Below are 20,996 nucleotides of genomic sequence, written 5' to 3' on the forward strand. Positions count from 1 at the left end.
AAGAACAATTTAGTTTCTGCCACTAAATAAAAAAAAAAGCTGGTTTCTCTTCTCTGCTGACAAGATTATTTTTCTTTTATACAGATCTACTAAGAAAGCAATCAATCAATGTGCCTTGGTATTTTGGTGATGAAATATGGATGGAATACTAGTGTTCAGTAATGAGCTCAGGCCTGGTGTTTTTGCAGTGCTGGTGTAACTCAGGTTTCTCACTGGTTGATCACTCACAACATAATTGTTTCCTGCCAGTGGATTAACAGAGAGGCAACAGGGATCTAAAACTAAAGGAAAAGTCCAGTGAATGTGGCTTTCAGGAAAAGCAGGGCATAAAAAAAGTGCTGTGTAATAGTGGTTCACTGGAAAGAAGGGGCTGGGGATGATAAAAGCTCTGACCGCATTTAAACTGCACTGGGGTACTTTTAGGAGAAATGCAGAGCGGGGACGCCACTATGAAAAAAAATCTCATTCCCCCTGTTATAGCACCATCCCAGCTGCAGGTAAATGTGTCAACTCAGCCAGGAAAATTGGTATAGCTTTCGGAATGTTGCTGTGGTTCACAAATATAAACACAAGTGCAGTATAAAAGGCTAAATTGTTTCATGGATTGCCCCACTGTCACCTCAAGCTCTTTTCCAGCATTACTGATTTCCAGGTTTCTCCCTTGCACTGAATAACTGTCTTCTGGGTTGTTTCCCCCATTGTACTTGTTTGCATCTGAATCTCATTTGGTTGTTTTCTGCCCACATGTCTAATCTCTTTAGGCCTCTTTCTCTTTCTCTTCTGAAACTCCTTTGTAACTCCTCTGCAAATCACTAATGAGGGCTTCAATAAGGCTGTACTTAATAGTGACTGCTGCACTAAACACCTCAACCCACTCAATCCCATTGTCATTACTCCTCCTTTGGAGTTCTTCGTCTTCAATCTGTGTGCCAATGTTGAAACCCAAGTCTCTCAAGGTACATCTACATTTAGAGCTGGGGGCGTGATGCATAGCTGCAGGAGACATCCTTGCACTAGCTCTTATTGAGCAAGAATGCTAAAAACATAGTGTAGCCATGGCAGCATGAGCAGCAGAAGGGGCTAGCTGTCCTAAGTCTCTGCCTAGGGTCTCTCACAGGCAGGTACTCGGAGCAGCTAGCCTGTCCCACTGCTTGCTCTGCCGTGGTTGCATTCCGTATTTAGTGCAATAGCTTGGTGAGGGCTAGTGTGAGTACGTCTCCTGGAGCTGGGAATTATCTTCCCAATTCCAAGTGCAAACATACCCTCAGAGAAAAGTGCAACAAGGAGAAAAGGCAGAAGGGTTATATAAGAGAGAGGATGTTTTATTTACCTGCAGTTCTCCTTCCATTATACTGAGGAGCCGGATTAAGTCCTCTTTAGAAAGTTCTATGGATTTCTTGTTCTTTCGTTCACCAGGTGCCGGTGACTTTAACTGTCTTTTTACAGTCCCTGAGACTGTGACCTCCTCTTCCTTTCGATGAGATTTGTTCTTTTTCTTGGCATCTTCCTGAAGGTTTTCATTCTCTGCATTGCTGACAATGGGCTTAGAACTGGGGAAATGCCCATTAGGAGAGCTTTCTCCACCTTGGTTTCGGGATCTCATCCCCACCTAGAGAGAGAAAATTATAAAGATGCATTTTCTAAGCACGTAAAACTATTTACATGAATACCTGATCTACAGCAGAATTATTGCCAAGAGGAAGAGCCATCTTTTCATTCTGAATACCAAGATGAATGTCATGCTCAGTGCAAGAGTGCTGAAAAGCTGACCCATGTCAACAAGTTTGTCTTTGGAAGCCAATGAATCAAAATATTGATTATAAATTTAGCAGAGCCTTAAAACAGGGTAACCATACTGAGGTGAGTTACATTCTGCAGTGCTTGAAATGATGTGGGAGACTGGTAATTATAATTTTCCAGTCTATTTTATCATTCAGCATTTGGTTCGCTCACTGTAAGAAAAAATGAGAACACTGGGTTTGGAGGCACATCTTGATTTAATATGAGAGTTAGCTGAAAGATAAGACTGTACTTAATATTTATAAAAGCATATACCTTGAGTATGTTTTCTAAGAGAGAGAGTGAGAAGGAATGTGACAAACTAGGATAATTCTCTAGCTTTTCTCCTGTGGTATGTTGGGTTCAATGTTGGTAACTGAGATAACCCTCTTCTGCAGATCCTCTTCATCATTTCCAGTCTTGATTATTGTGATATCAACCTCTCCATCCCTCCCTAACACCTACATCACCTTCCTGGGTTCACACTAAACAGAGCAGTTAAAATAATCTATTCTGTATGTCACTCTGACCACAGAAACACCCTGTTTAATCTCTCCATTGGACCTCCTTTAACTACACCAAGTTGAAGCTGTTTGTCCTTATATTCAAGGTTCTTCACCACACTGTCCATCCCTCTATGTCTGCTCTTACCAAGTTGCCTCCCATGCAGTTTTCACTCTGCCAAGAACAGCCCCATCTTCCTGTTTGTTTGCTTCTCTCACAAACATCTCTATGTCTTCTTCTGTGCCTCCCCTCAAGTAAGCAATTCCCTTCTTGATCTGATCAGTAAGGTCATTATTCTCTGTTCCATCACATCTCTCTTTGAGACTCACCTAGGTCTCAGTGCCTGTAGGAAATCAGCCAGTTAGTTATGGCTTGATGGGGGAGGTGGGATTCATTGGCACTCACTTCATCTACTTACAATTATAAAATGCAAAATATAATCAAGTGTATATATTTGGACAAATATCCCTACCCTCCCACCCTTCATGTGTCACTTACCTATGGTAAGGTGTTTGAGGCAGAGACTGTGTCTTTGTAAGTATTTGTACAGTGCTTAGCACCATGAGGCCCCAGTTATGATTTGGACTCTGGATGTTACTGTATTAGAACTGTAAAATAGTAATAATGAATTTTGAGGCCTGGTTCAGGGCCAAATTCAGAGCTAAGGAGTAAGGAGGTATAAGTTAGACTCCCTGACATTAACTTTGTCACCCTAAAACTCAGACTTCCTTAGACCTACTTATTAATGTGTAAGACTATAAACTGATGTAATTTATAGGCTGAACAGTCAGAAGAAGCCATAAAAAGGATCAAGTTAAAAGTAGGGAGGAGCCCTCTTCAACTTACTTTATGACACACACTCTGTTTCTTTTTGTGCTACACTCCTGTCTTCTGGCCCTTTATTGTGTGAGTTAAGCCAATTTAGACTCCCTTAGACTCAGTTAGGTTAGGTAGGCAGATTCAGAACTAACATGTAAAGCAGTTGAAGATATAATAAGTGGAAGAGAGCATAGATGGAGATTTAGTATAACAAACTGCCTGAGGGACCTGGAGGAAGGTGTAAATAACGATATCTTAGATACCCTCTAGACTTTCTTTGACATTCTTAGGGCTTGATTCTCTGATCACTTATACTGGGGTAAAACTGGTATAATTTTACTGATTTCAGTGGCATTACTTTTGGTATACATGTTAATAAGACTAGAATCAGGCCCCTAGATTTTTCTCAGACTTGCCTAAATTCACTTCTGACTTTAGTTTGAACTTTGTTCTCGAGTCACAGGAGATGAGTTTCAGCACCACAAGTAACACCAGTCACAGATAATTGCCAATCTGTGTTGATGAAAAACCCAGAAGTAGCAGATCAGTAATGACAATGCAAATCTTAAGGTACACTGGCAAATCAGTTTGGGTAATCTTACACAGAGCCTAGAAGGATTTACACTTAAATTGATTCTAAATCTCTTGTTTAGATTAGCCTTAATTTTTCGTAACATCATCCACAGTGTGCCTGATTGTTTTTTTCATTTTCTTCGGTTATACACTGGTTTAACGCTATTGAATTCAATGAAGTCTATCCTGAGAAGAGAATCCAGCCCAGTGTTTTTAAGCAAGAGAGTCTCATAATGAGGTTGCTTGCATTATAGGGTTATTTCCACCCAGACAATACATGATACAGGTATACAATAGCTACTAACTTCCTGAAAGCCTACTCAGTATATTATTCATCAGACTAATTTAGATTTATCACAAGAACCATGTTTTCTAAAAACAGATCTCCATTATGAGCATGAACAATACCTGAGGAGCTCAGGAAATCTTTTGGGTCTCAGGTTTGCAATGGAAAAATAAACACTATACTGTGTTTCCTTTCAGATAGGGCTACTCGGTTTGTTTGGTTGTAATGGGTTTTAAACTCCACAACCATGTTTCCTCTCCAAGACGGAGCACTTGGGATTTACTTTGTCTCCATTTTCTATGTATTTCCTTTTGAGTCCCTCTGGTCTGCAGCCTCCAGCCACAAGAGCACCTAAAATGTTTTTCATGGTTTAGACGTGAGAGTGAATGATTTCATCGTTTTAGAACAGTGGTGGGCAACTGGCGGCCCATGGGCTGCATGCAGCCCATCAGGATAATCCGCTGGAGGGGCCGCCGGACAGTTTGTTTACATTTGCATGGCCACCCTCAGCTCCCAGTGGCTGCTGTTCGCCATTTCCAGCCAATGGGAGCTGTGGGAAGCGGCATGGGCCTCAGGGATGTGCTGGCTGCTGCTTCCCACAGTTCCCATTGGCCAGGAACGGCGAACCATGACCACTGGGAGCTGCAGGCAGCCATGCAAATGTAAACAAACTATCTGGTGTCCCGCCAGCAGATTACCCTGACGGGCCGCGTATGGCCCACGGGCCGCAGGTTGCCCACCACTATTTTAGAGCATCCTGTAAGCATTTCAGATCATATATATATGTTTTCAAGTGGAAACCAGATTGTTACATTCTATAGTGCTCTAGTTTATAATATATTACATAGTGACCTCGGCAGAAAGATGACTAAACCCTTAGAACTGAAGATGCACAGAATAGTTAAATTTAAGTCATGAACAGTTGAGTAATGCTGTTTGGACACCTCAACTGTGCCATAAAAGACTAGATAAGGGTAACCGTGTATGCCAGACTTTCTGAGGGGCGTCATGTTGCTTTCTTGTATCACATCATTCTGGGGCATATTCACAGGAGCCTCGTATGTAATTGTCCCTCACTACTCGGCTCTGGGGAGATTTCAGCTGGAGTGCTGAGTCCAGTTCTGGGTGCCAAACGTCAAGAAATATGTGGATAAATTGGAGAGCATCCAGAGGACAGCAACAAAAATTATAAAGTGTTTAGAAAACCTGACCTATGAGGAAAGGTTAAAAAAACTGAGCATGTTTAGTTTTGAGAAAAGAAGACTGAGGCAGGACTTGATAACAGTCTTCAGATATGTTAAGGTGTTATAAAGAGGATGGTGATCAATTGTTTTCCATGTCCATTGAAGCCAGGACAAGAAGTAAGGGGCTTAATCTTCAGCAAAGGGGATTTTGGTTAGATATCAGGAAAATCTTTCTAAATATAAGGATAGTTAAGCTCTGAAATAGGCTTCCAAGGATGGCTGTGGAATCCCCATCATTGGAGGGTTTTATGCACAAGTTAGACCAACACCTGTCAGGGATGGCCTAGGTATACTAGGTCTTGCCTCAGTGCAAGGGGCTAGATTTGATGACTCTCAAGGTCCCTTCCAGCCCTTCATTTCTGTGCTGCCATTACAATATGACAGAACCACTTTGTTGTCACACACCAGTGAAAGTCTAAACAACCATTCACATAGGATAGTAATTAAGCAACTAAGTGCAGGCTTACAAGCATGTGAACAGAATAATAACTAGTGCCCATTTACACAAAGTTAAAAAAAAATCTGGGGCCAGAGCCTCAACTGATGTAAATCAACATTGCTCCACTGAAAACATCTGTTAAATTGAATTACAGAATATACTAATATTGCATGTAGATTAATCAATAATTCCAGTTTTTCATACTAATTGCCAAACTGAGAATTTGCTTGTCATGGTGCTAAAGGAATCAGCCTTTACAATCTTAGCTGACTTTTTGATGTTTCTTTAGCACATGTAATTTTATTTTGCATTAAATTTGAGATCGACGTATGTTTGGCAAGCATTCAGTTACACTCACAGACACTAAATAAACAATCTTTTAAGGTGTAAACTCACCAGGATAAATGTAATTTAAAAATCTCTGCCTATATCTTAAATTCCTTCCCTCAGTGCTTCTTCCAAAGCCCCTGTTGGGAACCAAGGCGTTGTATAGAATATCAGGGTTAGAAGGGACCTTGGGAAGTCATCTAGTTCAACCCCCTGACAGATTTTTACCCCAGTTCCCTAAACAGCCCCCTCAAGTATTGAACTTACAATGCTGGGTTTAGTAGGCCAATGCTCAAACCACTAAGCTATCCCTCCCCCCTTGTTGGTGGTAGAGATGCAGGTGAACTGAGGATTAAATGACAGTAGCAGGGACTGAAATTTTAATAACTGCTTTATAGAGCATTCTGAGACTAAAGGCCAAATTTACTGCTATGGTCTGGCTGCTTTGCCGTGTTCTGGTGATGCAAAGCAGCTGTAAGCCTGACTCAGATATGGCTGCTTTTTTAATTGGAGCAGTGCAAAGCAACCAGAATGTACGGGTGAATCTGGCCTGAATGTTTTGTCTTGGAATTATGAGTACTAAGTATTATTATTTTGGACCCAGACTACCATTTTTTATATCTCTGATAACATGGTGATCTAAACAAAAACAGTGTCTGAATTATTGGATGATATTCCAGGGTTATGCCAAGTGCGTGACTGCCCAAAGCCCTGTTACCTGGCCTATCTGTCATCCCATCACAGTTCCACCTTCCTGCTCCACAAACTGATTTTGGGGACCTACCCAGACCTAATTCTAGTGATAAACATCCTCCTGCTGCCTGCCCTCCCCACACATGACACAAGACCCCACATCTGTGAAATTGAAGGGATTGTGTACCTTGAAGAAGTACTTCAGATGCAGATTATTTACATTGTAGGAATTTAACCCCGTGCTTGTTCCTTCCCTCACCAAGCTGTATCTTAAACTATGGCCCAGGCTGCCAACTTCTACTCAAACAAGGAGTTGTACAACTTATCCCATTGACTGCAATCGTTACTACTTGTGTAAATACATATTTGCAGGATTGAGCTCTATAAATGGGCTGTAAATGCTTCAGGACAGTGACATTCACTCTTATTTATCTATTAAGCACCACAGTGCCTTATAAATAATAAGGAAAAGATGAATGCTGTGATTATTTACTTGAACCTATATTGTTGTTCTGGCATAGATTCTTCAGTTTTCAAAAGTTAACAACATACACAAGTTTTTTGAAATGTTCTTTACTTTTATTGTAAGAAATCTTTGTGAGTAATTTGCTGAGTAGACTGTCAGGAGAGAGTAGACTGTTGTTCCAACCCTTTTTCTTCTACTACCATTATATAACCTCACTAGAGTTCCTGGAATAACAGGCCAGATTGGAATATATTGTTACATTAGCTGTGTTATTATTAGAATCAGATAATGCAAAGATTTCTCTGAACCTAGCAGACAGTCCCTTATGATAATCAAACATGCTGATTTTGGCTACATAGTGGTTTCTCTTCTCAAAAAAATAATAGTGTGAGAGTTCAAAACAAGACTGTTGATTTGGATCCATAATATGGTCATTGGCTGTGGACACAAATTGTAGTCTGAAGATAATAATAGATCTGAGTAATAGAAACACCATATGGAAGTGCTGTGTTTCTGTGAAAGGCTAACAGGACACCGCATGTATGTCTAAAAAAAGTTTTTTTCTAAAGATGAGTTCAATGTAGAGCCATTTCTGCAAATTCCTCTCCCTCAAAGTTTGGCATTCAGGTACTATGAAACACAGATTTGAGTCATCCCTGGTTTTGGTTTTACAAAACACTTCGATGCCAATTTGAGTTATGCTACACATGTAGCCAGAAGAGAATGTAACCCTAATGACTAACACTATGAAGAATGGGACAAATGTTAACCCTTTGTAGTTCTACAGTTTCCTAAATCTCCAGGGGAAAAAAAAGCTAGAGTACTACCCCACTGTGCTCTCTAGCTGCCCTTCTTCTCCTCTTATGGGTCACAGACTATCTGTACATCTGAAGAATCAAACTGAATACAAGGTTCTTATTCCTTTTACCTTTACCAAATGTAAAGTAATTTATCTTGCGGGGGTGGGAGAGTGAAAGATCATGTCCTTTTGTGATGGAGGATGTCAGGTGCTTGTTTAAGAACAGGTATCTGTACACTAGGTATCATGGGACAAACCCTTGCCTTGGTGCTTAGACAACCAAGCTGCAGGCTGAGGATCTTCACCGGGACCAGGGCAGGAGTGCCCTCTCCCCCGGGGCACTTCATGGCTGCTTTATTTGCAATAACACCAGCAATGCTCCATGAGGTAGGGAGAATAGCTGGTGGATCCACAGGTCACACCTCTGCCCCTTTCTGCCAACCTAAACTCATCTGTGAGCATGAATGGAGTGAGACCCATGCAATTGGTTCACGGCCCCTGTGCAAGGCTCAGCACCCTGCTTGCCCAATGCATTGGAACAGCACTTCTGATGTCAGGGAGCACAGCAGTCATGGAGGAGAACCTGGAATTGGCCCTATTAGCACTATCTGGTTTCTGACAAAGGGTATGTGTGGGGGGGGATGTATTATAAAATATATTGGTATCTAATGTATATTACTGCTTTCTACTATCAATGGAATGGATGGATAAACATCCCCTAACCTACTTTGGTGAACAAGTGGTAGAAAACACTTTGAGAAAGACCTGCTCTCTGAGGTGCAGTACTGGTTGCCTTAATTTCTCTCTTTTCCTCATATTTTCAAATCAAATTATTTATTTGTATACCTTTTCAATTTTGTTTTCCCATCAATAAAATGTGTGCTGGATGTGAGAAATTTCTGCATTATTTTAAATGAAAAAATATGCATGACTCAGTTTCCCCACTTACTTGTGCATTGTGACCTATTAGCACTGAAGGGGTTAATTTCTCCTCTGGGACAGGGAAATCAGAGTGTTGGTCAGGTAGGCATGTTTGGGTTGGTATGAATGAACTATCAAGGACTGTCAACACATATGAATGGAGTTACCTTGGAGATATAAAGGAAGACCAACAACTGACATTACTTTTAATGAGACAAGGCTGATGAACATGGGTAGTGGGTGAAGCTTCCCCTTGAAGAGTCTAGCCCCCTGTCCTGCCTCTTCTGACCAAGACCCCACCCCTGCTCACTGCTCTCACATCCTCCCTCCTATGATCCTAGCTGGGGGGCTGAGAGCTCGGTCGGGGCCACTGGGGGGAGGCTGAGAGGTCGGCCCGCATGGCGGAGCTCTTTGCCCTGGCTGGAGCTCGGAGCCTGGAGCCCCTCCCATTCTGCCCCTTATGCCTGCAGCTCTGCCCATGTTCTGCCCCCACTCTGCCTTTTCCAGCCTGAGGCCCTGCCTCCTGCTCACTCCTTCCACCACCACTCCCCTTACCCGCTGCAGCCCTGAGACCAGAAAAGCTCTGTTCCCCTACCACCGCAGCGGGGAGTGAGAGCTCCTCCAGCCCCAGGGCCGTGGTGGGGGAAAGATTTTTCCAGGGCCCCCAAATCTGCCACTGCACGCCTCCCCCATCACCCCCCCCCCAGCAGTGCGAGGTTTGGAGAGGCTTAGCCTCCCCTTGTCTCCATTAGACATTGTCTATGTGTATGAGATAATATATTTTATTGGACCATCTTCTGCTGGTGAAAGAGACCAGTTTTTGAGCTTACATAGCACAGAAGAAGAGCTCTGTGTAAGCTCAAAAGCTTGTCTCTTTCACCAAAAGAAGTTGGTCCAATAAAACATATTACCTCACCCACCTTGTCTCTCTACTACACTGGGATCAACGCAGCCATTAAATTTTTAATGACTGCCAATCAAGGGAGGCAGAAGATGTGAAAACAGCTTAACTAAAGCTTGAAACAAAGAACTGAGATGTCAGGGGTCAGGAATAAGAACTCTGCTGCTCAGTGTAACGGATTTGAATTCAGGATGCTTGGGCAATAGAGGCAGGTTGAGCTGCTACTGCTAAGGACCTGCATACTGCCTTTCCTTTGACTAATAACTGCTGGCTTGTTTTAAACAGGTTGTCACTGCTAACATCGCTCTCAAAAGGATAGCGTCTCTGACAGGAATTCAAGTTCTTTTGGACTTGCTGAAAGAACCATGGTGAGAAACAGGAGAACTAAGCCACAGGGCCCAGCTCAGGGCAAGTCTACACTACAGCGCTACATTGGCCAGTGTGGACAGCACAAAACTTGTGTCCTTTAGGGGGTGCTTTTTCACACCCTGGAGCAATTAAATTTATATCGACTTAAGCGGTAGTGTAGAACTGCCATCCATGTACTGGACCTGCTGCACTCTGTCTTGCCAAAAATGGAAGACCTTGCACTGAAGGGTTACAGTCTCAGAGAGATTGTCTAAAGGTCAGAGAGACCCTCACCCTATAGATCCATGGCAAAGCATAACAGCATGTGAATTATAACGACCAGACAGTTTCTCTACTGAGAAAAGTACTTCAGTTTTGTGTGTGAGAATTGCTATTTCAAAAATTTTCTGAAACTTTCTTAGTCGTGAGTTGATATAATGTTCTTCAAAACAAGACAATTTCACAAAACTAGTGATAAAACCTTCAGGGCAAATCCAGTGGACAGAGAGTACGATGCATGTGGTTTATGCTAGTGTCACTTTGTTGGCTTCATTGATTTCAAGCCAAAGTTTCTCTCAGTTACATTAGTTGCTCTTGAGCAATCCTCTTTGTTTAGCAAAGGAGTGGCATGGACTTGTTTCACAGGGAGTCATGTCCAGCTGCCTTCAACTAGAAAGGCATTTTGGCTACACTGGCTGAGGGATAATAGGGAGAGGAATTTAGGTCACCACCTACTCAAGATAAACTTTTATCATTTGATCTGTGTCTGTTTCATAGATTCCAAGGCTGGAAGGGACCACTGTGATCATCTAGTCTGATTTCTTGTATAACACAGCCATAGAACTTCCCCAAAATAATCCCTAGAGCTTATCTTCTAGAAAAACATCCAGTCTTGATTTAAACATTGTCAGTGATGCACAATCCATGAAACACTTTGGTAAATTGTTCCAATGGTTAATAACACTCACTGTTAAAAATGTAGGCCTTATTTGGGTGGATTTACTGTCCTTCCTAGCCTAGTACACCCAGTGCATGTGTTCTTGCATAGCAAAGGGCCCACCTACCACTACAGTGCTCTATTCCTATTACGATGCAACCTAATTGGGTATCTGGGATGCTTACTTTTTAATATGATTTACAACAAAGTTTGGTTTTAAAAGAAAATCATCACTGGTATCACAGTATTCAAGCGGCTGGCTATTTTTACTGGATGGTACATTACTCTAATTCGTTTCCCACTAGGATGTCAATAGGAGTTTTGGCATTGATTTCAATGAGATCAGAATTTAGCCTACAAATACAGTGTATTGTATAATGGATAGAGCCAGACTGTGCCATTAAGGCACAGGGCTGCATTGGGGTAGCATATCTGATCCAATGCCTTTTAAGGCCAGGTCTACACTACACATTTATTTTGATATAACTACGTCACTCAGGGGTGTGAAAAATCCACACACACCCCTGAGCAACACAGTTATACTGACCTTAATCCCCCAAGTAGACAGTGCTATGTGAGCAGGAGAGCTTCTCCTGCCAACACAGCTACTGCTTCTTGCGGGAGGTGGAGTTATTAAGCCGAGAGCTCTCTCCCATCGGCTTAGAGCGTCATCACCAGACATGCTGCAGCTGCACCGATGTAAATTTGTAGTGTTGGCCTGCCCTAAAGCTCCCCAGCAACCTGGACCACCTTTCTAGGGTGTAGCATGTGTGGAGGTGACAGGAGTTGCTGGGTTATTGCCCAGACTCCCCACTGCCCCCTCCATCTGTTTTGAGTAGCTTGTCCCACAGTGGACGTTAGCATGGAACATGCCTTATTCTGAGGAAATTGCAGCAGTGTAGTTGTGACTGACCCGTTTGGGAAAAAAGGCTCATAACAGGCCTGAGTTTGTGAGGTAGTGAGTACGCTCCACTTCTGGGTACTAAGTATCTTTGATTCACATTAACTTTCATGGACGTTGAGGTTTACTCAGCACCTCTTCATAGACATGTAGCTCCTTGAAGAATTGGGTCAATGGGTATTTTGCCCTTTGCATATTTTTTTCCTGCTTTCCACTCTCTGAAGTTCTTCCATTCCTCTAGAAGAGCAGCTCATGACCTTTAATGCAGGCTTTAAAGAAACCTTGTCACCATTAATTTTAGTCTACAATTATTAAACATTTGCTTCATCATGTGACAGCAAGAACATGCCTGGGAGATTACCAGGCAGGCAGTGCAGTCTAGCTGACCTATCAAAAACTTTATTTGCTCCTGAAGTGGAGAATCCTTGGTATTAGATAAGCATTAATCATTTCTATATTGTTAACAATATAGAACCAAGCTTGTATCCCACAAAGTAAAATATACCATGAGCTTATGAACCACGCTCAATCTTTGTTAAGCAGTTTTTGTTCCCTGTCAGAGAGTAGGCTTCCCTCACACTGGATTCCTTGCTGCAAACACCACAATCAAGTTCAACACCAACTGCTTTATCTACAAGGTGTTAAAAAAGCCCTTGTCCCCCACCCCATAAGTCTTTTACCTTCTCACTAGGCATAAGAAGGGGGAATCACCCCCTCCTTACAATCATGGGGTTCTCTAGCTCTTCCTTCTCCCATTTCTCTTTTAACTGTCCTCAGCTGAGGTGCTGAATCACCTTGTTAACTGGTGAATCATCCAGTCCTTAATCAATTATCTCCTCAGTTTGGCCCATGTGGGGACACTTGCCAAGTGCACAGAGTGCTGAGTCAGCCTTAAGCTACTCACACTCCATCACACTCCAACAATGGATTTTCTGTTTCCATAATGGCAGGAAATGGGTATTCCAATAATACATGCAGCTGTTGGTTCTTCCTTCTAGTCCCTTGTCATTGCCTTTCCAATGACCCAGGAGTGATACATATCTGCTCCAGCACCTAAGAGTGATATATCACTGCTCCAGCATGATGTGGAAATTAAAGTCTAATCCTTCACTCTTTGGGGCCCAGAAAACCTCATGTTTACTTAGAAATGTGTTCCAGAGAGCTAACAGTGACAATAAGACACCGCCAATAAGGAAATGGTGCTTTTATATTAGAGGCTGATTTTTTTCACTTTAATTGAAACATGGAAAACAATTACAGCTAGATTTTATGTTTGGCTTTTAAAAACTGGTCGGGGGAGGGGGAGCAAAGAAGAAGATACAAACAAATACAAGCACACCAAAGACAAAACCAGCAGCACTATCCACAGCAATAGAGTTAAAAGAAAACCTTGTCCTGCAGCATGTCCTGCTAGGTCTAATTCGGCTATTGACTAAAGCGGAAACTAAATCCCTCACAGCAGCTCCCTCTGTTTTGTGTCACAGGAGTTCAGGCTTGAGCAGCAATGCTGGTTTCCATCTAAGTACTGTGTAATCATTCCACCCAAAGGGCAGAATTGCAGCCTCAGAAAGGCACCGTCCCTCTGAAATCTAGCCAGTTTCAAAAATGAGTTAAAAGTAATTTCTGATACTAAACCAGCCCCAGAGTCCCACTGCCAATTTTTGTGGTTTTTACAATAATATTTTCCTATTTTAGTTTTTTCTTTAAAAAAAAAACTCTTCTCCTTCTCCCTTGCCCTGTTGCTGTGTGAAAAATCCACACAACCAAAATAAATAAATAAAGCCCTAGCTGGCTTGACACAGGAAACAGTGACACTCACTACAAAAAAACAGTAAACAAACTGGGTAGGAAAAATAGAGCAGCTCTTTCATTTACAGTAAGGGTAGGTCAATTCTTTGCAGGCAGAGGTATGCTTTCAGAGCAGGAGGAGTTCTTTTAAGCCACAGCCCTCGTTAGTGGGTGTTTGGAGGTGCTTCAGCTCAGAGGGAGTTCTGAGAAGCATTGAGCCTGAAATAGCACAATGTTCCACTACTGCTCGAAGATTGATGCTGCTACCACACTCCTTCAAAGATGGCAGCAACATTTCCTCATCAAGCCATACCACTTCTACTGGCTGTACAAGGAGTGGGGAAGATAATAATCCAGCTCTGCCTCTCCGTGTTCCCCTTAGGAGGGCTAGCACTCTCTAAGCACAAGACACTTGAGTTGTTACTACCATTGGTGCAATGAAAGAGGAAAGGATTCTTATGTCCTCTACCTGTTTTGCTTCCCTGTGCAAGGCTAATGACAATCTGTCCCAAATTATTTTACCACAGGGTTCTCAAAATGGGGGTTGTGACCCCTCAGGGGGTCACAAGGTTATTACATGGGGGTCGCAAGCTGGGGGAGTCACACACAGAGGCTTGCTATATGAAAGGGGTCACCAGTACAAAAGTTTGAGAACCACTGTTTTACCAGCTCTTCAGTGAGTACCATACAAATGTATTGGAAAAATTAAAGAGGAACCAAAGTTAACCTGCACCATATATATGTTTTCATTGGTTTGAAAGACAGCAATGCTTCATGCTGAGAAGGAGCAACATAAAATACAGCACAAATAGCCCTCTCTGTGCACTTATGGTGACTTCATATGCTTCAGTGCCTTTCAGATATAGGAACCACATTCATGTATCTATTCTAATTATTTGATTTTAAAAAATTCCCAGCCAATTTCTTGACTTGAAAAGAATGATTTAAGATCATTCTTATTTATGGATCTACAGTTGAGTCAGTTTTACTCTATTCTTGACCATCCTGTCCATTCCAATTTGCTGAAAGCTTCTCCTGTCTTATTAGCTCAGAGAGAGAAAAAATGCTAAACTGAAAACATAACACAGCTACCTTAAATATTGGAGAGAAAAAAAGATCCAGATAAATATTCCCACATAGCATCATCTTGTTTTCACATAACTGAAACTCCACACTGTCAGAATCACCTTGCTTTAAGGCTGTAACCTCATAAAATCCTGTTTCAACATGGATACAAGGGAGGGTAAATATTTGTCTCAGTCAGCCAGGCTCCCTACATGTCTCTAAGTTTGTTTTTAGTGATACAGACCCTTGAATTTTCTTTTTGCCAGTAGTGCATGGTAAAAATCACTCAATTATTTTAACATAATTAATTTCAATGCAAAGGTATGGAAAGCTCCTTCAAACTGTGTGGAGGTAGTTAGAAATGTTTTAATTACAGTTCAGTCAAAATCCACTGTAGTGTGGAAGCACAAGTGTATCAGCATTGGGCTAATGCATGAGAGCCAGAAAAAGAAAGTGATCATCGTGGCTTTAGGGCCAGATTTTCAAAATTACTCAACACCAAAAATCCCCCCACTGTGACACATATGGCCAAAAACAGCTCAGCAACACCCAACATGCTGAACGCTCCTGAAAATCTGGACCTGATTTAGGTGTCTAAATGGGAACGGAGCTCATTTGCATATCTAGCCCCAGTTCTTTAAGCTCTTTTTTGAAAATCTGGCCCCAAGATAAGTAAATATGACAAACAATAAAGTATTTAAAAAAATATTTTTGCATTGGTAATATAAAGTGATATTCATAAAAGATGTACTGCTAGTAACAGAGGTATATTGAAAAAAAGACATTGGCCAAAATTTTCAAACTCTTATAACTAGTATTAGGCACACGATGTAAAAGTGGCCTCATATTCAGAGTCACTGAAAGGCATTGTGCAGGTGCCAAGCACCTTTCAAAATCAGGCCATTTTTTAGGTACCTAAATATAGATCTAGGCAGGGCGGGCTCCAGGCACCAGCATTCCAAGCAGGTGCTTGGGGCGGCAATCTGCAAGGGGTGGCTGTCTGTGTGTTTTTGCCCCCAAGCAGCGCGCTGAATTGCCGCCGTGGACAGCGGGGGCAGTCCGTGTGCCGTTAGGGTAACATGCGCATTTCCGCAGCGGCGGCAATTCGGCGGCAGCTTCTGTCTTTAGCCAGAAGACAGAAGCTGTACCGTCATGGACAGCTGAACACAGAAGCTGCTGCCGAATTGCCGCTGCCGTGGAAACACGCGAGCCACCCTGACGGCACACAACTGCCCCCGCCGTCCATGGTGGCAATTTGGCACGCTGCTTGGGATGGCAAAAACAGTAGAGCTGGCCCTGGATCTAGGTCCCTAATTTTAGGCATCTAAATCTGGAAAACGCACAAGAAAAGTTTAGGGACATATAAGATCCAGGTTGGCAAATTAGACTAGAAAGATTCATACAAGTAGAAAAATCACTGTTCCTCAAGAATTATACATAAATCGAGAAAAATATTTTTCCTAGTAGTTCTGTGCTAAATGCTACTTATTTGTTTACTTAACTATTTTTAAGCCGACCTCCACGGAATGGTGGGCAACAGATAAAGAATTCTGGGCTTATTTTCCCAGGAGTGTTTGCAATCCCTGAACTGGAAAGGAGATTCACTGCTGGGGGAGTGCAAGAGGCAATGGAGCTGTTGCCCTCTCCTGAGCGTTTTGCCAGGGAAAGCAGCTTTACATTCCTGCCAGGGAGCCAGCTTGACCCTATCCTGCCTTGGGAGCTGTAATGCCCAATTCCAGCTCACCTAGCATAACAGGGGTCGCAGGAATTTTAAGCCACTGTCCTCACTCTTGGCAGACTTTCCACCACTGAGGATTGTCAGCATGGGTTTTATTGGAAGAAAACTATGAAACCCAGGCAGTGAATTGGGCTCGATGCGTTTACCTCCCAACCATCTAAAAACTTGTAATTGGTATCACTTAAAATATACAGTGAGGGGCAAGAAGAAAGTTGATAGTCCCCTACACATCACTTCTGAATTGTGTATTGGAAGACATTTTAAAGCCTACTCAATTTTCTAAATTGTGATTAACGAAGAGAAAAAAAACAGTAGAGATTTATATGTTATAGGAAATGTGGCATCCTCCTTGACTATGCATACGAATAAGATGGCTACACAAGTGTTAAATAGCAAATGTTCCTGGATGGAAATGCTGATTATTATTAAAAGCTTAAACCTACCTCCATATTTAAACTGCTCAAAATTACATCAATATGACTTTTATATTTTTGGATGGATCTGCTAAGCAGAGAACAACACAACTCCCATCAGCTCCCTCCCCATTTGCACATCCCCTTCCTCCTGGCCAGGTAAGGTGAACCAGGAAGTGGCCAGCCTGTGTTAGGAAGCAGCAGCCACATGGTGAGCCAAGAGCCGCAGAGAAGTTGAATGTAGAGGGGAACCCCCAGGATCTGTATGCAAAAGTTAACCGTGACACCAGTTGTGACAGCTGGATGCAGGTCTGTGTGAGACTTACGGGGTAGCAGCAGCAGCTGGGCTGGGAGCCAGTGCAAAGGGGCCCCAATGAGAGTCACTATCTGAGCTTGCTTGGAAACAGGAAAGCTTCTATTTCCTTGAATAGAAACTGACCTAGACAGGGCACTCCAGGCACCAGGCCTGAAGAGTCCTAACCCTCTAATTGCTATTGCTCACTTTGAACTGTACCTGTTCAAGCCTCTGTATCTAGGTTATTTGCAACGTATCTCTTTCCTGACAGCCCTAGTAAAATACCCTTTCACTTAGCTATGTGTCTGAATGGTTACTGGGACTTGCCATGGCTAGTAGCAGGGCTATCCCCTGTCAGGCCTACCTGCTGAAGTGCCACCATTTCAGGAAAGATGTGGACAGATTGGAGAAAGTCCAAAGAAGAGCAACAAAAATGATTAAAGGTCTAGAAAACATGACCTATGAGAGAAGATTGAAAAAATGGGGTTTGTTTAGTCTGGAGAAGAGAAGACTGAGAGGGGACATGATAATGGTTTTCTAGTACGTAAAAGGTTGTTACAAGGAGGAGGGATAAAAATTATTCTCCTTAACCTCTGAGGATAGAACAAGAAGCAATTGGCTTAAATTGCAGCAAGGGCGGTTTAGGTTGGAGATTAGAAAAAACTTCCTAACTGTCGGGGTGGTTAAGCACTGGAATAAATTGCCCTGGGAGGTGGTGGAATCTCCATCATTGGGGATTTTTAAGAGCAGGTTAGACAAACACCTATCAAGGATGGTCTAGGTAATACTTAGTCCTACTATAAATGCAGGGGACTGGAGAAGATGACCTCTCGAGGTCCCTTCCAGTCCTATGATTCTATGCTTGCCTCCCTGGTACCTTACATGTTTGTTATACTCCAGCACTGAGCTGCCCATGTAATTACTGGGTTTGGGGCAGGGGAAATTAAATAGCAATTATCCTCTATGGTCATGCTGTGTAATGGAAGCCTTGGTCAGTTATGTCTGCAAGTTAAGGCCCAGTTAATCTATCCTGCTTCCTTAAATGAAGAGGCGATTTTCTTTATACATGCTTGGCTATTTCTTTGCCAAAATTATGATGTAAAATTATATCTATAAAAGTCACAAAATTTGGCAAAGAATAGAAAATTCCATTCTGCCCCACACCCTAACCTCATCCCCCCCAAAAAGAAAATATATCACATTAGGGTTATTCTCCGTAATGGAAACTTCTGGGAAAGCAAGTACACTCTGATCTCTGATAATGTTCATTTCAAAACCATCAACAGAGCTTTTTCTCCTCTCTCCCACTGCTTGCTCAGACATGCACTGCAGGTTTTTCCCGGGCAACAGACATTTTCACACCTGCTCAACGGAGCGTTTAATTGCAATTCTCCAGAGTGCAGAGTAACTGATTCTAGAATAATTATGCTCAGAGTAACTCACTGGGACTAAATGCTCTATATACAGTGAGAATACATCTTCCATACAGTTTTAGAGCAGTCAAGATAAAAAATGCACATTAAAGAAATAAATCTTTACCAGAGTTATTAATAACACTTCATATTATTAAAGCTGAAAGACTCTGTCAAGTCTATTTTACTTTCAGGCATTTGTGTACTTGTTCACTTTTTCCATTTCAGCAGACAATGCATCTTCACTGCACTGTTAGCTCAGGATATAACTCAAATATTGCCCCTAGTCCAACTATGGTTGCCAATTGTCTGATCACACAAACCCAAACACCCTTGCCCTGCCCCTGCGCTGCCCCCTCCCCAAGGCCCCGCCCACTCCATCCCCCTTCCCTTCGTCGCTCGCTCTTCCCCACCCTCACTCACTTTCACGGGGCTGGGGTAGGGGTTGAGGTGCAGGAGGGGGTGCGGTCTCTGGGTTAGGGGGTAGGGCCAAGGGGTTCAGAGCGTGGGAGGGGGCTCTGGGATGAGCCGGGGGGGGTGCAGGAGGAGTTGGGGGTGCAAGCTCTGGGAGGGAGTTTGGGTGCTGGAGGGACTCAGGGCTGGGGCAGGGCATTGGGTGTGGGAGGGGGTGAGGTTTGCAGGCTCTGGGAGGGAGTTTGGGTGCAAGAGAGAGCTGAGCTAGAGGGTTTGGATGCAGGAAGATGTGTGAGGTGAAGGCTCCGGCTAGGACACACTTACCTTGGTCAGCTTCCGGTCAGCAGCACAGCGAGGAGTAGGCAGGCTCCCTGCCCGCTCTGGCTCCGCGCTGCTCCCAGAAGCGGCTGGCACGTCCCTGTGGCCCTTGGGGGGAGGGGGCAGGGGCTCGGTGCTCTGCCCACACCTGCAAGCCCGCCCCTACGGCTCCCATTGGCCACAGTTCCCGGCCAATGGGAGCTGTGGAGTCGGCACTTGGGGTGGGGGCAGCGTGAGGAGCCACCTGGAGTCCCCCCACCCCCAGGGGCTGCAGGGACATGCCAGCTGCTTTCGGGAGCAGCACGGAGCCAGAGCAGGCAGGGAGCCTGCCTTAGCCCCGCTGCACCGTCAGACTTTCAGCACCTAAAATCTCCCGGTTTGGCTTTAGTAGCCGCTCAGAGCTAGGGCCGGATTCTGGGAGACTCCTGGAGAAACCAGGAGGGTTGATAACCCTAAGTCCAACTTTCAGCTAGAACTGTCTGGCGCATCAGGAGCTATTGGTTGAAGGTGGTGTGATGCTGATGCTTGAGCTAGTAATGCAGTGGGGACTCATTTACTCTGTGCCTCTAACACAGAACATTCTGTGCTGTCTGAATGTTGTTTTGCAGTGTGAATGCGCTCACTTGAGCTAGGCTAACTCCCGTGTAGATAACAGGACCTGATGCTTCAGTGAAGACAAGTCTTCTGCCTGGGAAACTGAATTAGACTGGTTAGTTTCTTTATTGTTTCTAATCAGTTTCACTTTCTGATTTTCAGGCAGCAGTACAATGATTCAGTGTTTGGGGTTCAAACACCGTAGACAAATATTTGAATCCAACCAAAAATGTGATAAAACTATTTAAATGAATATTAAGTTTTGTAACTTGTTTAACCAACACTAATTTTAAAAGTCTAAATTCTGATATAGTCCTTGAATTCATCTGTACAACATCAGGCATGATTCAAACAGTGACTTTAAGTAAACAAGTCAACAAAGCTCAATCTATTCTAGAACTGCTTAAATAATGTGGTCTGATATGGCCATTTTTAGACAGTAACTGCAGCTGGTGGTGTGTTGCATGATTGTATTTCATTATGACACACTGTTAGTGTTTTTGTTACTGTTATCAGAAGAAAGGTTTACATACAGGGCAGTGACAGTATGCATGCCGTTATGTCTGCTGTCATGCTTGCAAAAGCAACTTTATTACAGCTGTGTTTATTGATACTAATGCCAGTTACTGGTTTTTAGGCCAAGAAATGTGGGTCAAGAAAAAACACATTAAAGGAAAGATTTTTTTTTAAGTAGAAACAAATATCTGTGTGGTATTGTCTGATATTGTCCGGTATTGTCTATGGCTCAATGGATGGACTATAACATTGACCTTTATAACTACTAGAAACTACTGAGTACCACCGCAAGGGGAATATCAGACACTGAGCACCCTTCAGACCTGTGATTTGCTGGGGCAAGGATAAGTATGAAAGACAAAAGGTTATCATTGAAAGGATAAAGGGACCCAGAGCATAAAAATATCTTTAAAGTTCCAAAATTCTCTATCACTCTAAGCACTATGAACTGAGCCATTCTCACAGAGTGTCAGCAGTCTCAGTTACCTCCCTCAGTTCATCCTAAT

The 20,996-nt window shown here is 43.0% G+C and overlaps 1 protein-coding gene across 7 annotated transcripts in view; it reads right to left on the bottom strand.

Moving 5' to 3' along the window:
- The window catches only part of FILIP1 (filamin A interacting protein 1), a 200,255-nt gene that overhangs the window by 92,942 nt on the left and 86,317 nt on the right, over positions 1-20,996 (bottom strand). For 6 of the 7 annotated variants that reach the window (XM_045010851.1, XM_045010846.1, XM_045010844.1 and 3 more), the window contains one exon: positions 1,331-1,609. In XM_045010851.1, the coding sequence (XP_044866786.1) occupies positions 1,331-1,603 (273 nt within the window). In that variant the 5' untranslated portion in view covers positions 1,604-1,609. Of the gene's footprint in view, positions 1-1,330; positions 1,610-2,781; positions 2,891-20,996 lie in introns of those variants that run through there. The other variant, XM_045010848.1, reaches the window with a different exon arrangement.

Source organism: Mauremys mutica, chromosome 3 (assembly GCF_020497125.1).
Source record: "Mauremys mutica isolate MM-2020 ecotype Southern chromosome 3, ASM2049712v1, whole genome shotgun sequence".
Taxonomy (NCBI): Eukaryota; Metazoa; Chordata; order Testudines; family Geoemydidae; genus Mauremys; species Mauremys mutica.